Source organism: Chelonoidis abingdonii, chromosome 5, assembly GCF_003597395.2.
Source record: "Chelonoidis abingdonii isolate Lonesome George chromosome 5, CheloAbing_2.0, whole genome shotgun sequence".
Classification (NCBI taxonomy): domain Eukaryota; kingdom Metazoa; phylum Chordata; order Testudines; family Testudinidae; genus Chelonoidis; species Chelonoidis abingdonii.
In genome coordinates this window covers 120,702,135-120,724,175 of record NC_133773.1, presented here as the reverse complement: position 1 = coordinate 120,724,175, position 22,041 = coordinate 120,702,135, and the positions used below count along the sequence as shown (strand labels likewise).

Sequence of the window (22,041 nt, the reverse complement as noted above, 5' to 3'; positions counted from 1 at the left end):
AACAAAGACTGTGAATGGCTTGCCAACTACAGAACCAGTTTCTCCTCCCTTGGTTTTCACACCTCAGGTGCTAGAACGGGGCCTCATCCTCCCTGATTGAACTAATCTCATTATCTCTAGCTTGCTTGCATATATATACCTGCCCCTGGAAATTTCCACTATGTGCATCTGACGAAGTGGGTATTCACCCACAAAAGCTCATGCTCCAAAACGTCTGTTATTCTATAAGATAATAAAGCCAAGAACACCTTCAGGAGCTTAAATTACAGACTGGAAATCATCAAAATGCAACGCCAAAACCAAACTCAAGATTTATCAGAGCTGCATACTTTCAGCATTACTTTATAGCGTAGGATGCTGGAGAATAAGAAAGTTTCCCCATAAATTGAGCATATTCACAGTTTGTAAGTTTTTTTAAAAAAAAGCATAGTAGTTTCAGTTTGAGTGCTCATTGCCTATCACGTCAACAAACTATCAATCTCATATTTTAAATAATTTCTCCCACAGTTGCCAAAGAAACTTTTGTATCTACTCTTTGTTTTCCCCATGAATGGGATCACATTAGAAAGGTCCAGGCCAGTAAAAACATCAATATCCTTCTGAATGGCATTCCTGTTATACCCTATGCTACTTGTTTTGTTACTGTAACTGTCAGTAGCTATACATGATTGTTCCTGAAAATATATTTTTGCCAAAATAAGATCAACTACTATGTCTTGTCCTTGCTGATGTTTTAGAGTGGAAAAAGAGAGATGAATAAACTCTGATTTGGGCAGGTGTAATATTACCAGAAAACCTAGTGAAGACAAATGTCCTGACCTACAGTGTTCCAATCTCCCCACCTCCTGCCTGTGTTTTTAAAACTGCTCTCCATTCAGTGTGCGCTAAAGCCAAGAGCCTCTAAACTATGGATGTTTAAATAGATATTTAGGAGCATTTCCATTGTCTTGCTGATTAACATTTGTAAATGGCTGCTGACTAATATGTCTTCCAATTCTGAGTCAGTGTTCTGAAAAAGATGGAATTATTCAGTATTCTGCTTTCTCATTATCTGTGCCCCACCATGCAGGTGGGGTTTCTCTATTGTTTTAGTAAGCATATAACAACTATATCAGGAGGAAACATAAAGTATCAAGCAATAGCTATGATTACAGACTCCATCCCCTCTTCACGAGGGAGAATGGTACAACTACTAACAGACATGCAATACAGAATATTATTTCACAGTATCTACGCAGATCAAAGGTTGAATTGTAAATACCAGAGTACTATATTGAAAAGAGGAGGAAAGTTGTTCTAGGAGAAAAAACAGCATTTAGTTCCATTGCCCATACTTAGTACATTTTAACCCTTAGGACACTTGCTGCACCTAAAGTATTAAACACCTGATGAGTGGCCAGTATCTATGGTACCTAGGGGGTCCACATGGGATAATGTGGCAGGAGAAGGGAAGAGAGGGTTCGTAGCAGGTGAGGGAATGGGCCAAGTCTGATCTTCCATGATAAATTCTGATTGGTTCTGCCTGTTTGCAGGCCAAGGGACACCGGGAGATGTGTGGCGTGCTGCACTAGATAGAGATGCAAAGAAAAGCCAGTTAAACAGAAGGGTGAAGTGAACCCTTCTCCTGGGAACTAGGCTGAGGGAGCAGGAAATTCTCTACTTGATTTTAGAGGAGGTGATGCTCGCTCTTTTGGTACTTTCTGTGTGGGAAGGAATTCTGGGGGTTGAGGGAACAGATGTGTGGGAGGAGGCAGATCTCTTGAGAAAGGATAACCCAAGGAAGAGAGAAAAGATGCTTGTTCAGCTCACTGTAGAGCTGGTCAAAAAGTAGTAAGTATGCTTTTTGGTAAATTGTTAAATTTTCTGATTTTTCTGAGGTGCGGGAAAAAGCAAAAATATAAATGTTTTTGTTTTTCCTGCTTTGTCTTCTTCCCCCTTCCCTCTCTTTGTTTCTTTTTCCATTTCGCCACTGAAAAATGGAGAGAAAAGGGAAAAACTGGAGGAAATTAATAACTGAAAATCAATGTTTTTGTTTTCTCATTTGAAACAGTGGAAAATTTCAAAATAAGCAAGTATTTTGGATGAAAAATTTTGGTTTTGAAAAATTATCCACTTTTTATTTTAAAAAAAATTGAACAAAATTTCACCAGTTTGAATTAAAACCCATAAATAAAAGTACAAACGTCCACAGGCTCTAAGGGTTTGATGCCTTCAAGTCCTCAAGAATAGGTTTTCAAATGTTCTAGCTGCCCATATTGTCATGTAACCTGTAGGCTATTTTTCATTCATGCAGCATTCATCGAAGAAGCTTAAATGCTGTCAACAATAACTTCAGAAGTCTAATCCTGGCAAACAGTCTAACTTCCTTCCAAGCTTCTTGCATAATTATGGACATGAAGTTAGAGTTTTTAGCCCCTCGGTTCATGGTATGGTTTGGCCATAGTACGAAGGTCAAAAAGTGTAAGAATAAGGGAATAACTGAGCATGCTTATAATAAGTGATTATAAAGCAGAAAGACGCTATTGAAGGAGCCCTCTTTCCCATGTCTGTGTTGCAATTTCTATATAGATAGTATTATTGCTTTGGATTCTGGAAGAAATAAAAAACAAGGTTTTTTTCCCCCTTAGCTACAAGTGGCATTACAATGTTGATTTTTGCTTTGAAAATGTAAATACTTCCTTGTAAATGTTTGCGCGTTTCTGTTGCTAGTGGGAGATCATATACTTCAAATTAATCATTTATAGTTAGATCACAGACTAGTTTTTAGAATCTAGGCCACCTATGGTGTGTTTGATTAGGTTACTTTTGTCTGACAGACGTCAAGTAATGAAGGGTGAAGTTGTAACTAGAAGGAAGCTATGTAATATCAGAAGACTGTATCATCCATCTTCTGTATAAAATTATTGGAGTGAAGGATGCAGGGTCAAGCCCTACATTTGTATGTAATTTTTGTTCCACTCTCTTTAATTCTAGAGGAAAAAAACCTACATTGATAGAGTTAAGGTTGAAAGTACATTGGGAAAATGTAATATAGAGATGTTGTAATTATCACAGAAAAAAGCATTATAATTTCAGGAAATTCAGAGTTAGGATTAACCCTAAAAGTAATCCAAAAATCTCAAGTTCTAGATATGCAGTTAGGGCACCCAAACTTATTTTTCTGCCCTATAGTGATGCAGAGGAATCACTATACAAGTATAGTTAATATATTTTAGTGTCTGTCATTCCAGATTAAATTAAACTGATTTTTAAAGACACATTAGATTTGCCATGGTTTTTCCTTGCAGTGTTGTATCTTGAGTAGAGCTCTCACTCTAAATGGGAACCATAGTAGCTGAACTACCACTTAAGGCAGCTGTGTCTCAAAGATCTAATGTAGATCTATGACAAGCTGCCTGTGAAATTCACTAGGGGCCAAAACTTCGTCCTGAATGAATACATCGGAGGACTAACTGGCCGTCAGCCTATGCTTTTGTCTCAATTCCCAGGTTTCATGGACAAGGAATCTGGATTGTTTTAGAATTGGTAACTAAATAGTCAAGACCAGCAAGATTAATAGAAATCAGCTCAACAGCAAAGCAAGCAAGATGAATCTCCCACAAAACTTTTATTTCAACTGTTTAGAAAAATAAACGAAGCTAAGATAAACATAGGCAGACTGGATTGATTTGAAATTGCCTTCCAGACCCAAGCTCAACAAATCAGACACAAACACGCTGATAAAATCAATTTTGTCTCAGAATGGAGGCTAAAAAAATAAGTCAATGTCGACAGAACAGCATCTGACACTTAATCTGTTCATAGCTTACTCAAGCATAGTGCACTAAAAATAAAAGCAAAGATGATGTTTAGAACAATGTGAATGTGGAAACCCAGAAAGTGTTCAGTACTGGTGAAAATTAGTTTGTGGCTTTGTCTGTCAGATGGACTGGATATTTATATCCATAGCTGACCGTGATAACATAGGTGTACAGTAGTATAAGTTATTATCAGGATGGCTGTGTTGATTAGGGAGGGCTGTCACTAGTGGAAATTTACTAAGATTGATCTTAGGGAAAATAAAGTATTTGTGCCTGGCTCTTCTGAGAATAATTCTATATAGTCACCTACAGCTCACAGCATGAGCTAGCCTATGTGCGGGAGGGGGGCTGGACCTTCTTCCTTCTGTGTCCAGCTTTCCCTGAAGAAGGGAAATGGGTAGACCTCAATCAAAGCATCTGACTAGAGGGAGCATCTGACTGAGAAGGGTCACATGAGTAGGTTCAGATGCATGTAAGCTGGAAAATGGTATCTGCCACAAAAGGGACTGGCTTTGTTTCAGTCTGAGAGAGGCCAGGGGCAAAGAAAGGCTTTAGAAAAGGCTCTCGACTGTGCCCAGGCCAGAGGACTTGGAACAGAACCTGTGAAGGGCTTACATGGAAAGGTCTTACATGAAAGGGTCCAGGGGAAGATGTAGGAAGAAGTGGTTGGAGAAGCCAAAAGAAGGCCCAGGGTAAAGGTCTAAGCGAGGGGCCACCTGAGCACGGTAAGTAGCTCTAAGGGAATAGTGACACAGATGAATGAGCCTGAAGCAGATAGTCATTTCACTGGTTAGGACATTGGAGGTGGAGCCTGAGGTGGAGTGAAGCACCAGGCTCCCAGGCACCTTCAGTTGTGCTGCTATCTGGGAACAAGTAGTAGAACACTGACCAAGGGCAAAAAGAGAGATTTGTTAAACACAAGGACTGGGGATATTAAATTAACCATTGATTGGTTAGTGCTGACTCCAGAATACTGAAAACATGTAACTTTTCTACGTTGGTTGGAAGGATTGCTGTGCAGTGAAGATTTAATTTTGTAACCTGTTAATTAATAAATAGGTGATGGATATGTTCATGAGTGGGAAGTTACTCATCCAAACAATTGTTCTTTGTCCCTAAGATGGTGCCTTTTAAGCTCTGTGTTCCATAATTCTCAGTATGCAAAGGTTGTGCTGAAGCAACAGCTCCTCCATGTTTGTTTTTTAATGTTGATAGCCTGCAGTCAGCTTTGCTTGTTAGCTACAACAAAGTACATTAAATTCATATTGTGGTACTTAAGACATCTGATAGAAAAAATGGTCTACTTACCTGGTCCAGTAAACTTTAAAGTCTTCTCATGTGTGAGTAGTTTTAGTTCAGCTGGCACGCTTTGGGAAATGCCAAAGACTTATCTGTTTTTCCCAACTATATTTCTTCTGCTGGTTTCTAAAGCTCACATGGCACCAGGTTACTGTTGCTACTGTAGCTTTTGCTGAGCAGTCTCCTAATTGTCAGGGGATGTATGAATCTGTGGAACATTGCTGGCAACCAGCTCAGGTCTCTAAAGGGTAAAGAGGAGCACAGTGGGGTGGAGATTTATAACATCTGAGTGCAGGGTACCCAGAGAAGAAATACAATCACCGCGCACACACTCATCCTCCTAGATTTTCTTCTGTGAGAAAGAGCAGCCAGAGCTGATAGAAATTTCTTAATAATTGCAGGCAACTTCAGATTCCTTGAAGTAATGAGAAAATATTTTAAAGGTCTCTTTTGTGCTTAGGAGTCACTTTAGCTTAGGGCTTTTTTTCAGTTTTTTGAAATATATGACAGAAATAACCATGAAATCCTGGAAAGGCTTTTTTCTGTAGAATGGAATTACAATGATAAAATGAAAATTGGAGTCATTGCTTTGAAATCAGCAAAATTGCCCATAACTGTAGGACTCTGAAGACTAATTTCTGCTTTGTAAGCTTTATTAAATGGGCTATATTTGTGATTATAACTGAAAGTGTTCACTCTTCAGACCAGCACAATGGAATACATACTTCTTGTCTTATATTTCTCTTTTTTTATTTGTCTGTGTGCTCTGGTGTGCCTATATTTTTCTGGCTGCCAGGAAATGACTTATAAACATGAAGGTAAGAAGCTATAAATTAATAGCGGATTTGTTCTAATTACAATGCAATTCAGTTCATTATGATTTAGCCACTTCTCCTGTTTTGATTAATCACTTGAAAATAATATGTGATACTTAAATCATGTGGGAAGATGAAGCTACTGCAGCTACAGAAATTAGATGGTTCATATGCACGTAGACCTATCTAATTCAATTAAATGTAGTACTAAAATAGATATAGATATTTGTATACAATATCCTCTATATTTTTCAAGCACAGAATCTGCATCACAAATTTTGTCAATGTTAATCAAATTGACTAGTTTTAACTCAACGGGAATCATGGCTGAAGTACAGAATATTTTGTAGATCTTCATGTTCTGAAAATATATTTATTCTGTCATAAGTTCTATTGATCTTCTAAACATTAATTGCAAAAATGTAATACACAATTATACTGTAAATGTATATGTGAAAACATTGGTGTAGCAATCCAAAATTATGTCCTAATTTCCACCAGTTATTGCCAAATATTTCAGATTTTACTTCTTCATATTTTCAGTTATTGAGATGGACATTTTACTCTGACAGTTATGATCTAAACTTTAGAATTGAATATCTTTACATAAAAATAACACCTTTAATTAACAACCTTCTAAGAATTACAAACAATATATACTAATATAATTTCAACAGTTTTAGACATTTTAAGAAAAATTCTGACATAAATAGTATAGTTAAAAAGAGCAAGCAGAATAATAAAAGCCACATGAGAATATATATATCTTAGAAATCTATTTTAAATCAGTTTTTTGAATTAATAAATATGATCTTCCATGATCTGTGTGTGTTTATTTTTATATAAATAGTATATTTTACACTATATATATAGTTTACCATAATATTTATTATTAGATAGTAAAATTTTCTTAACACTTTCTCAACTTTGTGTCAACTGTGTCTGATTTTTTTTCCCTCTAGCAGTTTTCCGGTCAGTTAATTTGTTGTGTGTTGGATATGAATCCATTTTTATAGCCAATTGCTACAAATATTGGACTATCATACGGGCAACAATAAATAGTTGTTATTAATAATGTGAATGACAATTGTGTGATTATCTCATGATGTAATTCATAAATATGCTATTAATGTGCAATGGCTAAATACTACATTGTGCCCAGTATGTAATCAATATAAAAACAAACAGGCAAATTCACTATTGAGCCATAGTAATTAGCAGTGTTTATAAAAAGTAAATGAAACAGATTCATTCTAAACCCAAAATATTATACACAAGTGTGTGTAGTATTTAGCAATCCTTGAAGATTCAGAGGGTCTCCGTGCTATGCGAAACATTAATTTCCCCTAGTTAATTATCATTTACATTATTTATTAAAATGTGTGGATTGGCCTGCTGCCAATGATATGTTTAAATATGCTGAGTAACAAATATAGCCGTATACTGATAGTTCAGTAGCTATTATTTTTAAATAATCTCTGTAATCAACAAGGCTCTATTATGTAAATGTTTTGTGTGTGTGTTTTTATTTGCTGAAAACACCTTAAAGCAGCAGATATTCAAGCTGAGTTATTTATAAAACTAGCTATGGTTTGTCTGAATATTTGGAAAGAACATTTCAGTGTTGATGAACACTCTTTTTGTCCTGAGTTTAATGAAGCTACTGATGCTCCTGTAGGTATTTCTGGATGTTTCTTCAGTGGTTCAGATACAGATTGTGCACCGTGATTTATTTATTCTTTTCTAAAGGACTTATAATGAAGGAAAACAAACTCTCTAAAGCTAAGGATTGTGAAGAATATGAATGCTAGAGGAAAGAATTAAAATTCTCAGATTAATTTCTATTCCAAACGTCTTGCCTTCAACATCGTTCTAACATATAACGTAGAAAAGACCTGGTGCTTACTGAATAACTAAAAATAGCTGTGTACCTGAGCAGATTTTAGTACTTAAAACACTTTCCTTTTTGCCTCCCTCTGTATAGATTGGGTAGCAATTCCTAGTGACCCAATCACTGTATTGGAAAGGGAAGTCTGATCTCTAGAGATCTTTCAAGTGCCTGGGTCTATATTTGTGGCCTCTGCAGAGTTATGAAGAGTCCAGGCTTTCTTTATTCAGGTTTCTACTTTCTTTCCGTTTTTGAACTTTTCTCAACATGAACATAACATATTTGAAAGGGGATTTTTATACTAGAAACACAAGGCTGTTAATTTTGAACTATTCTAAGGGTTTATCTTCACAGCAACAGTTAGCTCAAGTTACTCTGCTCAAATCAGCCAAGCTTAACTGAGAGTGGCAATGCTGCACAACAATAACACCTCACTCTTTATTGTGCTTTACATCAGTATATCTCAAAACACTTTACAAAGGGGTCAGTATCACTGTCTCCATTTTACAAATGGGGAAACTGAGGAACAGAGGTGACATGTCCAGTTCACCCAGCAGGCCAATGGCACAGCCAGGAATTGAATCCAGATCTCCTGTTTTCTATCCACTAGGCCATGCTGCCTGTCTCAACACTCATCCTACAGAGAATGGTTTGATTAGCAGCACAGAATGTTTGGATTAGCAGTGGATGAGTTGTGTTAATTTAAGCTGTGGCCTGTATCCCCTCCTGCAACCGTTGATCTTCAGTCTATAGCCCTGAAACGCCAACTCGCTCACTTTGAAAGCACCAATTAGCTCAAGCTAGTGTGTAGACGGGAGTTGAGTTAGGGGTAATACTGCAATGAAGACAACCCTAGAATATTAGAATAGAAGTGATGAGAACATTGAGGTTATGTTCTTAGGACTGTTGAAAGCAACAGTACAGTTACAGAATAGTCTAGAGGCCTACCGTAGAAAGGAGAGAACATGGAGTCGTGATTAGAGATAAGGCATAGCTATTTGGTAGAATTAACTGTAATTGGATGTTGAAGAGAGGTTAGTGAGTAAATTGTGAACTGTTAGGAGGGCTTGGTTTTGCTGGACTCTAGAATTTTCTGTAAGGTGAGCAGGATGGCTCATAACTCTTGGCTAATTTTATCTTATTTTATACTCAGTGGTGTTGAATTCACTAGATGACTGTTTGGCAAATTGTATCAAATCAGATAATTTTGGTTGGCAGCCTATTTTTATTTTTTAAACTATTCTAAGCTCAGTGGTTGAGGAGATGCTGTAGTTTTTGCTTGTGAAGAATTCCAGAAATTTTGTGTATCGACTGATGTCAACTTTCAAATAATTTTGAAGAGTAAGAACTAAGAGAGCTTAACTTTCACAATTGAATGTTTAAGGAGGCAGGAATGGATGTTGTTGGGAGGCAGGAATGGATGTTTGGTTTGGTATTTTACGTGCTTGCAGGGTGCTGTAAATGCTGATTTCATTCCTGCTGTCCCCGATGTGTAAAGACAGAAGTATTTTTTAATCTATTAGAATTGTTGTTACTGCTGCAGTCACTGGCGCTAAGCTTAAGCCTCAGATCTCTGTCATTGTACGTTTTGGTCCTGACAGGTAAAAGGCTATTCAGTTTGTGGGGTGTTGTGGGGTGTTATGGAGTGAGGTAGAAAACATTAGAATTTGGGGTGGGGGAGAAATAGTTCAGTGGTTTGAGCATTGGCCTGCTAAACCCTGGGTTGTGAGTTCAGTCCTTGAGGGGGCCACTTAAGGATGTAGGGCAAAAATCAATGAAGGCAGGGGGTTGGACTTGATGACCTTTCAAGGTCTCTTCCAGTTCTAGGAGATAGGTATATCTCCAATTATAACAATGCTTTTATTTTTGAAGCAGTAGAATTTTCTGCATTGTCACTGTATTCTGGGCATGTATCAAGAAACTTAAGTAAAGGAGGGACAGAAAGGTTGATAATTTTAAGACCAGTTTTCTTTTTTATTAGTCCTATAAAGGTTCATTGCAGTTATGACCTTTTATTTGCCTGCTGACATTGGTAGCTGATCTAATATCTTTCATGATGAGTGTTACGTATACACTGCTTGCTTATATCTTTTAATGTGGTTCTGTTATATTCTGTACCCCTTAATTCAATGTTATGTTATCTGTGATTTAAAAAAAAATTCATTTAAATATTATTTTTCACTAAAGATTAGCCTTCCTTAGACATGCTGGTATTTATTTTTTCTTTCTAGAGAATTCATTTTTCTCATTTTTAAAATGATAGTATTTCAGACAGATGAAGATATATGAACTGATATCTTCAAGTTGACAGCAATAATTTTGAAAAATAGATATTTTTAACCTTTCTGATTTTTTGTTTTTGTTTTTATTAATAATGTGAATGACAAATGTCAATGAATAACTTTTTGAATACAATATATCCCTCTCCTAACACCCTCTTGTATGTTGCATCTCAATAGGTTGGTTACCTAATACCCACACAGAAAATCATCCATGTTTTGAGATAAGTGTATTTTATACTTGTGTTAGAGCATGCCTGTATTTGGCAGCTATCCAGTGCAAATGTGCAGCCTGATGTTTTGAAGCACTCAAGTAAAAGATGCTGAAAGGAATAATTTCTTTACTGGCATTCAAATGGGGCATACACATGGAGGGAGCAACACTCTTCTTTCCTCTCTTTTTCTAATGATTGTCTTCCCAGGTTCCCTCAGTTTGTTACCAGGGATTTAATTCTGCAGTCCTTAGTAGGTCGACTGAAATCAATGGGACTGCTAAGGTGTCCCAACTTGATCCTCTTGTCCTTGTGGGTAAGATTCCAAGCATCTTGGGAGTAAAGGCAGACTAGGGATTACTGAAGACCTTTTTTGCTGTCTACTTGTCTATTTAACCAGGTTATAGATTATGACTGAATGTCCTATTAGTAATCTAGAAAAACTGACTTTTCAGAGGCATGTTGTGGAGACGTTTTTTGGATTTGACGAAGAATCTGTTGACTCTGAAACCTCATCTGTAACTTCGTATAACACGGACAAAACAGACAGAACACCAGCAACACCAGAAGAAGACTTGGATGATGTAAGTAATGAAGTAACTTCATAACAAAACATACAAAATGAGTGGAAATATTTTTCCTATTTCTCTGTATTTCTGCATTTGCAACTTTCAAATATACTCTGCACTTATCTGGAGGAAGTTCTGTGGCCTGTGTTGTGCAGATCAGACTAGATGATCACAGTGGTCCCTTCTGGCCTTGAAATCTGTGAAAAACACACTCATTTAGCTCAGCCATTGCAACCCAACCAATAAATAACAGCATTAGGGGGTCTGTCTTCTTGATGAGTTCAGAGTTAATTAAATCAGACGTGGTAAATATCAGCAGTGCTTGAGAAATAGAATTCCTTTTATCACAATATCTCTTGCTTGTCAAAATAAGAAAATCAATGGGCACTTGCAGTGACAAAATCCACGGCTGCTCCACAATAGCTCTTCCTAGAATATTATGATTGATTTGACTATTTTGGTACTGTCAGGTCCTTCTCACTATGCTTCTGATATCGAGACAAATTTTGTCTGTTTATTAAGGCTTAAATAGTAAATATATGTAGACATGTTTTTGCTGGACCTGTATGTTATGCACTGCAACCGGGCTACAGTAAGGAATGGCAAGGCCTAGGATAAGATATAAAATCAACGTCTCCCTATGCTGTTTACTAACTCGTATGTTCTACGCTTCAGTTACACCCTCTCTATCTTATACTCATGTCCCCATCTCCCCTCCTCTACCCAGCTTATTTTATTGTTATTTGGGGTTACTAACCCTTGTGATTTTTATTGAGTCTCATGATATTGTTTGGGGTTTTCTTTCTTGGAGCCCCAGTTCCTGGAGTCAGGAGAATCTCTGCTTTCATTAAAAAAAAAAAAAATTCTAGCCCTCATGTCAAGGTATGAACCCCCACTCTGAACCTTAGCATCCAAAAGATGGGGTACCTGCATGAACCCCCCTAAGCTTAATTACTAGCTTAGAAATGGTAGAGCTGCCACCACCCAAAAATATAGTGTTTTGCGGCCCTTTCTGGCCTCCAAACCCTTCCCTGGGGACCCCAAAACCCAAAGCCCCTTGGGTCTCAAAACAAAGGGAAATAAACCATTCCCCTCTTCTCTTCCTCCCAGATCCTCCCTTCCCTGGGTTACACTAGGAGATCACTGTGATTCAACTCCTTGAATCTTAAAACAGAGAGGAAATCCACCTTCCCCCCCTTCTTCACGCCCCTCCAGACTCTTCTGAGAGAGAGACGTGATAACTAACACAGAGAGAAATCAGGTTTTTCCTCCCCCCTTCTCTCCTTTCTCCACAAATTCCCTGTGAGTACAGACCCCTCCCCTTGGGTCTTACACAAGAATAACCAAAAATTCAATTAGGTTCTTAAAGAAAAGCTTTTAATAAAGAAAGAAAAATGTAAAAATTGTCTCTGTAAAATCAAGTGGAAAATGTTACAGGGTCTTTCAGCTATAGACATTAGAGAGAATCCTCCCCCAGCACAAATACAAGTTGCAGCAATTAAGGATACAATCCTTTCAGCAAATACACATTTGCAAAATAAGAAAAACATCAAAAGACTCCAACTGCCTTTCTAACTGGTACTTACTAAATTGAACAGAAGAGGCTGTTTCAGAAACCTGGAGATATCTGCTTACATGTCTGGTCCCTCTCAGAACCCAGAGAGAAGAAAGAAAAAACCCAGAAAGCACAAACAAAAGCTTCCCTCCACCGAGATTTGAAAGTATCTTGTCTCCTGATTGGTCCTCTGGTCAGGTGTTCCAGGTTTATTGCTAGTTAACCCTTTACAGGAAAATGAGACATTAACCCTTAACTATCTGTTTATGACATTGCTAACCGTTGTGATTTTTATTGAGTCTCATGATATTGTTTGGGGTTTTCTTTCTCGGAGCCCCAGTTCCTGGAGTCAGGAGAATCTCTGCTTTCATTTTTAAAAAAAATTCTAGCCCTCATGATTGTGGAGAAAAGTTTGAAAATATGAAACTCAGAATGCAAATGAAAAGGCCCCAATGTTTACTATTTTAAAAGAAATCTTAATGATTTTTAAGCCAATTTTATGATTTTGGAGAATGAGGTATGTTTTTTGCATGCCTGGAGTTGAAAATACTGTTGTTTTACTTAGAGCTGTATAACCAGTATACAACTTTTTGCATATCACCCTGTATTTATATTACTTTGCCCCCAAACCCTCAGGTTAGGTGACTGAGAGAAGGAGGTGCGCATCTCTCTGTCCACGTGCACATGTAGCAGGTCCATGGTGTTGAGCAGTGAGGTCCACGTGGGTCCTTCAAAATTATGGCACTTTTGTCAGTGAATAAAATTGTGCAGGGTCATATTCTCTTTCATCCCTCCCATCAGTCTGTGTTCCTTCTCTCTTTCACACCCCATCACTCCCTCCCTCACCCACATATCTTGCCTCAGTTCTCTCATTAGCCATTCACTTTCTGCCCACCTTTCACACAAATGCTTTCCATTCAGCACTCTTAACTTCCACTGTTCCCTGTTCTCTCTCTATTCCTATACATACTGTTCCTCACTTTTTCTGTCAAGCCAATTTATGTTGCACTCAAATTCTAAACATAAACACACGGAAGTCTGCATTTTTCTCTCCACCCCAACATCCGCTTTCCTCTAATCTCTGCTAGCATTTTAAGGCCGCATCAAACTTTGGGAAGCTGTAAGGTTCTCTTCCTGCATTTCTGTTTCTTTTGTTTGTATTCTTTCTTGCTGTTCTCTTCCTCTACCCCATCCCCCACTCCTCCAACTCAAAATTTGTCATTCAGAACACAAGGTGATGCAAGAATGAGAGCTGATTGGAGTGAGGGACTTTTCTCTCCTCATTCCCTCTAGGGTTCCTGGAGTTCTTTCTCGGATCTAAGGTAGGGATAGTGTCCTGCAAATTGAGCTAGCAGCATCGGGTGCCAGGCTCTGCCCCAAGGACAGCTTGTAGGGATTAGGGTCTGCCAGTGGGGGGAAGAGTCATCAGTGCTGTAGGAGGAAGATTTGTGCAGTCCTTTATATCTTTATATACATGAGTTTGGAAGCAGCAGTTTAACAAACTTTCATACTCTGGCTGTTAGAGTCTTTGGCTCTTTTGTAAGCCTGGGTCCTGCATAAAGTTCTTGCCTGTCCTTTTTATTCCCTCCCAGCAATTCTACATATCGATATCTTTACAGAAATTGATGGATATTTTACATTTTCCACTAGCTACTGTATAATTTCTGAGCTGCAAAGAGAGTTTAATGTTTGAAGCAACAGAAGATAATACGCTGTTTTGCTTTTCTATTCTGTTAAGAGTACGCCCAAAGAAGAAGCTGATTTAAGGTTCTGTCAACTAACCAGAGAATATCAGGCTTTACAAAGAGCATATGCATTACTTCAAGAGCAAGTTGGTGGGACACTGGATGCAGAGCGAGAAGCAAGGGTAAACCATTTTTATTGAAAGTCTCAGAAATCTGGTATCTCTCATGCTAAGTGTGCCTTTGCAGGTCAGTGGACTGCATGCAGTAAATGTATTACATACTTCTGAGGATTAGATAATATTATAGTGAAACATTCGTTCTAGATTTATCAGACCTGTATGGAAAGGAGGCTTCAAAATGCATCTTATCCTGACTTTTTTTTTTTATCACACATATAGTGGATTTAAGTAGCCCTGTTTTTAAGTAATGCTTTCTAATTCAAAAAGACAATCCAACAGCAATTGCATGTGGCTGCTAAAACAATGGATTTAAGCAGATTACAATAAATATTTGTGTCAGACAAGTAAACAAAGAGCCTGACACAAATTGGGCTGGAAAATCTTTCCCTTCAGGCATTTAGTAGGATAAATGAAAGGCTGTGTATTTCCCCAGTTCTGTACCATCCCCTCATGCCCAGCAAATGGGGGAAGGCCAGAACATCGCTGTGCCCCAGTGGTTACTGACCACTCAAATGGCTCCTTGGGGACCTAGGCAAAATCTGAGTTGTTCTACAGACCAAGTGGGCTCCCAGTGGCCGCAGGATCAGTGAGCTGCAAAGGTGACCCTTTGCCTCCTCCCACCAGTCCTGCACCAAGCACAGCTCGGCATGAACCTAAAACTTGAATTGGTATCCTCTGGTAAATTACTTCAGATGCAGGGCCACATGAAGACTTGGGAAAAGTGTGTGCTGTGTCACTGGCTTCCATCTGACAGAGCAAGGGGGTTTATATTCACACACACATAATCTTTTCGCTTCCCCTACTGCTAAGCATAGTCTTGTTGATCAGTCCAAAAATCCTTTCTGGTTTCAAAATGCTCTTGAAGATGATTTCTTGGAGTCTCCTGTATCTGCAAATTTTTCTGGATCACTCCATTCTTTTCCTGCTTGACATCACCCATTCTCACTCTCTAGACAAAAGGCACCATTTTTTGACTGAGATGAACTAATATAAACTTCTTCCCCTCCAGGGAACTTCTTCCCCTCCATCTCAAGCATTTTCAGTTCTTGCCAGTCCACAGAGGAAGAGATCTGACTGGAGTAAAATGCATAGCAGTGCAGTAGCACTCTGCTCATTAACTAATTTTTCACATCCTACATATGAGTTGTTTGTATTTGGATGTGGAACTCTGGAGGATTAGAAATACCTAATTCCAGCCCCAAGCATGATTAATTGGTGATCTAGTAGTGGGCATGGGGGATTTAAAGAGCACCTTGTTTGTCCATCTGTGCCGTGCTTTACACAGAATCCATTGCTCAGAGTCTCTGCACGTTCCATTTGCTATGCCATACTGCCTAGTAGAGCTCATCAGAAATTTTTCACAGAATATTTTCTTGTCAAAATTTGCCAATTTGTCAAAATCCAAACATTTTGCAGGAACATATAGGTTTTGTTGAAATCATGACTAAGGCTATGTTTTAGTCACAGGTATTTTTAGTAAAAGTCACAGACAGGTCATGGGCTGTGAACAAAAATTCACGGCCTGTGACCTGTCTGTAACTTTTACCATATACTCCTGACTAAAACTGGGGGGTGAGGGGGGCAAAAAAGGAGCCTGCAGTGCACGGCCTGGGACTCCCGCTGATGTTGGGGAGGGGTGGGCAGATTGGGGGGGCTGGCAGGTCATGACCTGGCATCACGCCTCCCCCCCAGCAGCAGAGTTTGGCTATGGGAGTGGATTGGGGCACGGGATGGTGTGAGGCATGCTCTGGGCGGTGCTCGCCTGGTGGTCTCCCTGGAAGTGGTGACATCCTCCTTGCTCAACCTGGTAGGTAGAGGCGTGGCCACCTCCATCTGCAGGCACTGTCCCCGCAGCTCCCATTGGTCGCAGTTCCCAGACAATGGGAGCTGTGAAGCCAGCACTCTGGGTGGAGGGAGTGCACAGAGCTTCCTGGCCACACCTCTGCCTAGCATAAGAACATAAGAATGGCCGTTCTGGAGTCGACATAATTGGGTCCATCATGGTGCCCCTAGTTTATCTGTCACTTGACATTGGCCAATGCTCATGTGTGTGCCCAGAGGAGGGAACTAACTGGAAATGATCAGTGATCTCTCTCCTGCCCCATCCCCACCTCTGACAAACAGAGTCTAGGGACACCATTCCTTACATCCTGGCTAATAGCCTTAATGGACTTAACCTTCATGAATTTATCCAGTGTCTTTTAAACTCTGTTATAGTTCTAGCCTCACAACCTCATCAGGCAAGGAGTTCCACAAGTTGACTGTGTGCGGTGTGAAGAACTACTTCCTCTATCATTTTTAAACTGCTTCTCATTAATTTCATTTGGTGGCCCTAGTTCTTGTATTATGGGAACAAATAATAACTTTTCCTTATCTACTTTCTCCACACCACTCATGATTTTATATACCTCTATCCTATACCCTTAGTCCTTCTTTTCCAAGCTGAAAGTCTTTAGCCTTTTAATCTCTCCCATATGGGACCTGTTCCAACCCCTAAATTTTAGTTGCCCTTTCTGAACCTTTTCTAGTGCCAAATATATCTTTTTGAGATGAGGAGACCATCATTGAGCAGTATTCAGATGTAGGCGTACCATGAGTTATTTAAGGGCAATAATATATTCTCCGTCTTATTCTCTATCTCACTTTTTAATGCCCCCTTCTAGCTCCCCTGTTTGCTTTTTTGACCGCCTCTGTGCACTGCGTGGACATCTTCAGAGAATTATCCATGATGACTCCAAGATCTTTTTCCTGATTCGTCATAGCTAAATTAGCCCCCATTATATTGTATGCATAGTTGGGGTTATTTTTTCCAATGTGCATTACTTTACATTTATCCACATTAAATTTCATTTGCCATTTTGTTGCCCAATCACTTAGTTTTGTGAGATCTTTTGAAGTTCTTCACAGTCTGCTTTGGTCCTAACTATCCTGAGCAGTTTAGTATATCTGCAAATGATGAGCAGCTGAGTGAGGGAGATGTCGCCGCTTCCAGGGAGACTCCCAGGTAAGCACCGCCCAGAGCCTGCCTCACCCCATCCAATGCCCCAGCCTCCTGCCCCCTCCCATATCCAAACTCTGCTGCTGCATGGGGACGAAGGCGCGGTGGCCTGAGACAGCCCCAACAGTAGCTGGTGCATCTGGCACAGGGGCTGCCTGAACTGCCCCAGAGCCAGGTGCACTGGCAGTGCAGAAGTCACGGAAAGTCACAGACAAACCCTCAACCTTAATTATAAGGAAATCAGGAGGGCTGAGAAACCTTTCCTGTGTCCTTGGCAACCTGACTGGTGGGCTGCGGGGGAGCCAGGCTCCCAAGCAACTTTAACTTTGGCCTGCAATAATGATTAACACACATTAAAAATCATACTTAGCTTTTCTCTGGCATTCTGCAGAGCTTTTTGAGACCAACTGATAAAAAGGTGGCCAGTATCATTATCCCCATTTTGCAGATGGGGAAACTGAGGTACAGAGAGACAAAATAAACTTGCCCATGGTCACCCACTAAGCCAGTGGTCCCAATGGGAAGAGAACCTGGATCTCCTGAGTCCTAGTGCAGAACTTTATCTAGGAGGCCATACCAACTTCCTATGTTTATGGTCACAGATCAAATTAAACTGATTTTTACAGATGCATTTGATTGTTTCTTGTTGTTTTTCCTCGTTGTGTCCATTGACTTTGAACATTACTCTTAATGTTCGTAGTCAGAGCCTCTAAAATTTATGATGTATATAGGAGAGTCGAAGAATAGGTCATGAAAATATTCCACCTTCTGAAACTAATAAGTGGCATTTTAGTTTAAATAAGAAAATAAGTCTTCCCTTGCACATCTGCTATCAATTTCTGCCTTTAGTTTGTGTCCGTGCTGTTAGGCACAATGGATTGCTAACATAATGCCAGCCATGCAGCTCTTAATCACATAATTGTGGCTGGCTTTCATTTTTGTCCCCAGGTGAGGAAAGAATTTATTTTTATTTCTTTAAAGAGGACATAATTACATATTTTATTAAAGTAAGATTTCTCAGGCATTTATGTATTTGAAAGTTATATAAAATCATTAAATGTTTTTCTCTGTGTTAGAGGGAGAGGGAGGCATTGGGGATTAATTTTTTTCTGTAATAGCATTTTAGACATTTGGAGAAATGCACTTTTTTTTGTTTAGAATTTGAAATAGTCACTCTTTCTACCCTATGGCCTAGCTGGCTTTTTTATCTCTTTAACAGCTGACTGGTCTAGAAGGTTTTCAATTGGTTATGTCTTAGGGGACCCAATTCTGGGAAGTAGCGAATGTCCCCAACATCTATTAGGTGAAATTGAGTGTGTTCAGCAAGGGCCTGATCCTGTTCGTTACCGAGGGCCAGATTTATAAAAGTATTTAGATGCCTAGAAATGCAAGTAGGTGCGGGGTGGGATTTTTAAAAGTGCCTAATAGGGATTTTGAAAATCCCACTAGACACCTACCTGCATCTCTAGGCGCCAAACTACCTTTACAATTCTGGCCTAAGTGCCTCCATTTGTCCTTTAGGGATGAGGGCCTCAGTACTTTGCAGGAGGTGCTCAGCGCCCCATATGTTCAAGCCCCAACTGGGGACGCTTTGCAGCTGAAGTGACTCAACATCCATAAGGGAAGTACTTATCTTGAAGGATTGAGACCATATAAATAAAACTGACTGGCTTGTCAGTGGCATATGGCATGAATTGTTATTCGTGGATGATATTCAGTATTCAGGTACAATGAGCTGTATTTAAGTTTGTCATCATACACATTTTACTCACAACAGACTTATTTAGTACTTATTGCAATTTTTTTTAAAGTATCTTGAGTAAATACCAAGTATTGCAAACAGCATCATTACTGGCTTTGTTACTGAATTTTAGAAAGTGCTTTGCCACTGAAAACATCAGATTAGTGTTTCTTAGTTTTTGAAGGAGAAGAGTTGTGTGGAAATGAATGAGGTAAATATTTTATCAAATAAAATACAAATAAACATGTTTGTTTTAACTGTAAACAATTCAAGTTCGCCTCACTGGCTGATAATGGACAGGATGTATTGAACTTATCAATATTTGATTCTGCAGTAATTGAATATTTGAGCATATGGAGCTACATATGAAGTGTACATCCTAATCAGCTGGTCATTGTGACAGCATAGGCACACTTTTATACCTTTTCAGACTCGTGAGCAACTGCAAGCTGATCTCCTCAGGTACCAGGCGAAAATTGAAGACCTGGAGAAATCTCTGATTGAAAAAGGACAGGTAAAAGGCTCTCTTAATGCCCTCTGTCAAATCATCTTCTCCCTTGCATGCAGCAGTGCTCTTGTCATCTTCGTCGCTTGCTGGTGTATTCATGTGTCTGATGCAACTTAGTTACCATTCTACCAGTTGGACCACCTGATTAAAGGAACATATTGTATAGAGTAGAAAAAATCCTATTGAAGATTCGTCTTCCAAAACAAAATATGCTAATATCTGCATGCACATGGTTGTTAAAAATCCATTCCCTTTTCTTGCCCAGCCCAGGCCCTTCTCCTTCCTCTGGTTTTCTACTTTCACTGGAAAAGTTTTGGACCTAATTTCAACAAAATGAATGTTGTGCATTTCCCATGGAGACCAATTTTGGTGCCCTGGCTGGAAGAATTATAAAATCTTTACTGCTACACACATTTCAGCTGGAAAAATGAACCTCTGAATGTGTGTTTGATTACTAGGAGCTACTTTCAACATTTTATCCACATCACTTAAATTGAAATTGGGACCTAGATCTAAATGGAGTTTTTTGGTAGTACATAGCAAGGATAAATCCTGGCTCTTGGCAGATATAGTGTTCAGGATCTGCAGGAAAATAGCACAGAACTATGATTGTGCACTTTTAAGATGTTCAGTTGCATAACTACAAGTATCTCTTCAGAATGTTTTGGATGTATTATTTTTATACCATGTTTATTGTTGACAAATTCATTTACAAATTGAAGTGATGGATAGTAATAAGATGAAAAATAGAGATATATCCAAAAGTATGAATAAAACATAACATTAATATACTAATACTTCATAAACCTTTTTATTTAAAGTTCACTTCACTTTATAATGATTTGTTCTATGCAAGATGTATTCCTTAAGAATGTTGCATGACTACAAAGAAACCCTTCACCAAATTAAGGAGAATATAAACAATAGTGTTAGCTTACCCATAAGCACCAAGGTTCTTAGTAATGCTGTGTAAATAAAGTGTGTATATGTGTAAAATAAAATAAAACAACAACAGAATTGGGCAGTAGGTTATAAAATCTTCCAAGTCGCTGAGGTTTCCCAAGAGTAAATAAACTTGTAAGGACTACCTCCTCTTGAGGATCTACTCTTGTCACTTTAGTTTATTGGTAAATAAAGCTGCAGTTATTGAAGACAAATTGCTGCATATCTAAAGCATTAACAAACTATTTGACTATGAAGATGTAAAGTCTAAACACTATGCATGTAAATTAGATCTGAGTGAACATGAATATATATTTTAAAAAATTAAATTTTGTGACTTGTTTCCAAATTGACGTGTATAACAGGTTTGCTTGGAAATTAAGTTTGATCATTTATTACCTTTGAAGATTCTTAACCACACTACACTCTTTAATCACCCAGTAATCCAGAGAAATCAAATATGCAAGTGGTGGTGGTATTGTGCAATAAAAAAAATTGTCTCTGTGGCTTTGTATGTAAACTAAGCCTTAAAACGTCATCAGAAATCACTCCTGGGGGCTCTGACATATCCACATCTGCTTACTGGCTGGTTATACGGTAACACTAAATTGTTAGAAACTATATTTGACAAAATAAATTTCTATTTGAAACAAACTCACTTTCTGTGCACAATGTGATTTTTTTAAATTGTTATTTAGCTTGGGATAATTATTATTTACTAATAAATATGAACTGTTCAGTCTAAGGTCAGGCAGTCCTCTCTAATGCTTAGAGCAGGGCACTATGAATCAGGTGACAGATTTTAAAAAATGGGTGTCTAAAGATTATCATCCTTATTTTTCAGCTAGGGAAACCGAGCAGAGAGCATTTACATGACTTTTCTAAAGTTAAACATTCAGACCGTAAAAGAGTGAAGATCAGAAATCTGGGCCAAGATTTTCAAAAATAGGTGCCTCACGTTAGGCTCCCAAATCTATATTCAGATGGCTAAATAAGTGATCCCATTTTCAAATGCGCCAAAGGCTCTCATTAACCTCATTTGAGCTCTTTTTGCCAACGTTTCCTTCTATGTAAAATAGGAATAATGATAATTATTTACCTCTGTAGAGTACTTTGAGGGTCCTATATGAAAGGCACTACAGTAAGTGACAAGGGTTATCCATCACTTAATAATAATAATGATAATATCACATCTCAAAAATTTTAGACAACATAAGGCCCTGGAAAGAGATACATAGGGACCTGACCTGTCCAGTGCTGAGCACCCTCAGTTTCCACTGAAATCAAGATCAGATCCCAAATAGCCAAGTTTTGAAAGGATCTTGTTTGTCACCCAAAATGAAACTATTAACAGACGAAATCCATCTCAGGCATGTGTTTCATTGTAGATCAAAATAGTCGAACTTGCAGATGGAAAATACATGCAAAGCAGACTGGAAAGACAACTGTCCCCTCAGCATGATATTGGCTGGGGGTGTTCACCTAAGTATCTAGTTGCACGGAGCTCTTTCCTGTGTGCTTTGCAGACCAAAACTGGAGAAGAACACTTGCCACTGTGTTCCTCCCTCCCT

General features: G+C 38.7%; 2 protein-coding genes across 4 annotated transcripts in view; both read left to right on the top strand.

Moving 5' to 3' along the window:
- JAKMIP1 (janus kinase and microtubule interacting protein 1) overlaps nt 1–22,041 on the top strand; it is a 276,518-nt gene that overhangs the window by 194,596 nt on the left and 59,881 nt on the right. For all 3 annotated transcript variants that reach the window (XM_032791976.2, XM_032791975.2, XM_075066604.1), the window contains 3 exons: nt 10,749–10,877; nt 14,156–14,284; nt 19,451–19,534. In XM_032791976.2, coding sequence (XP_032647867.1) covers nt 10,749–10,877; nt 14,156–14,284; nt 19,451–19,534 — 342 coding nt within the window. The remainder of the gene's footprint in view (nt 1–10,748; nt 10,878–14,155; nt 14,285–19,450; nt 19,535–22,041) is intronic.
- Nucleotides 3,493–6,654, top strand: LOC142046903 (uncharacterized). The gene has a single exon (XM_075066605.1). The coding sequence runs from the start codon at nt 5,812–5,814 to the stop codon at nt 5,929–5,931; it is 120 nt and encodes a 39-aa protein (XP_074922706.1). The 5' UTR covers nt 3,493–5,811; the 3' UTR covers nt 5,932–6,654.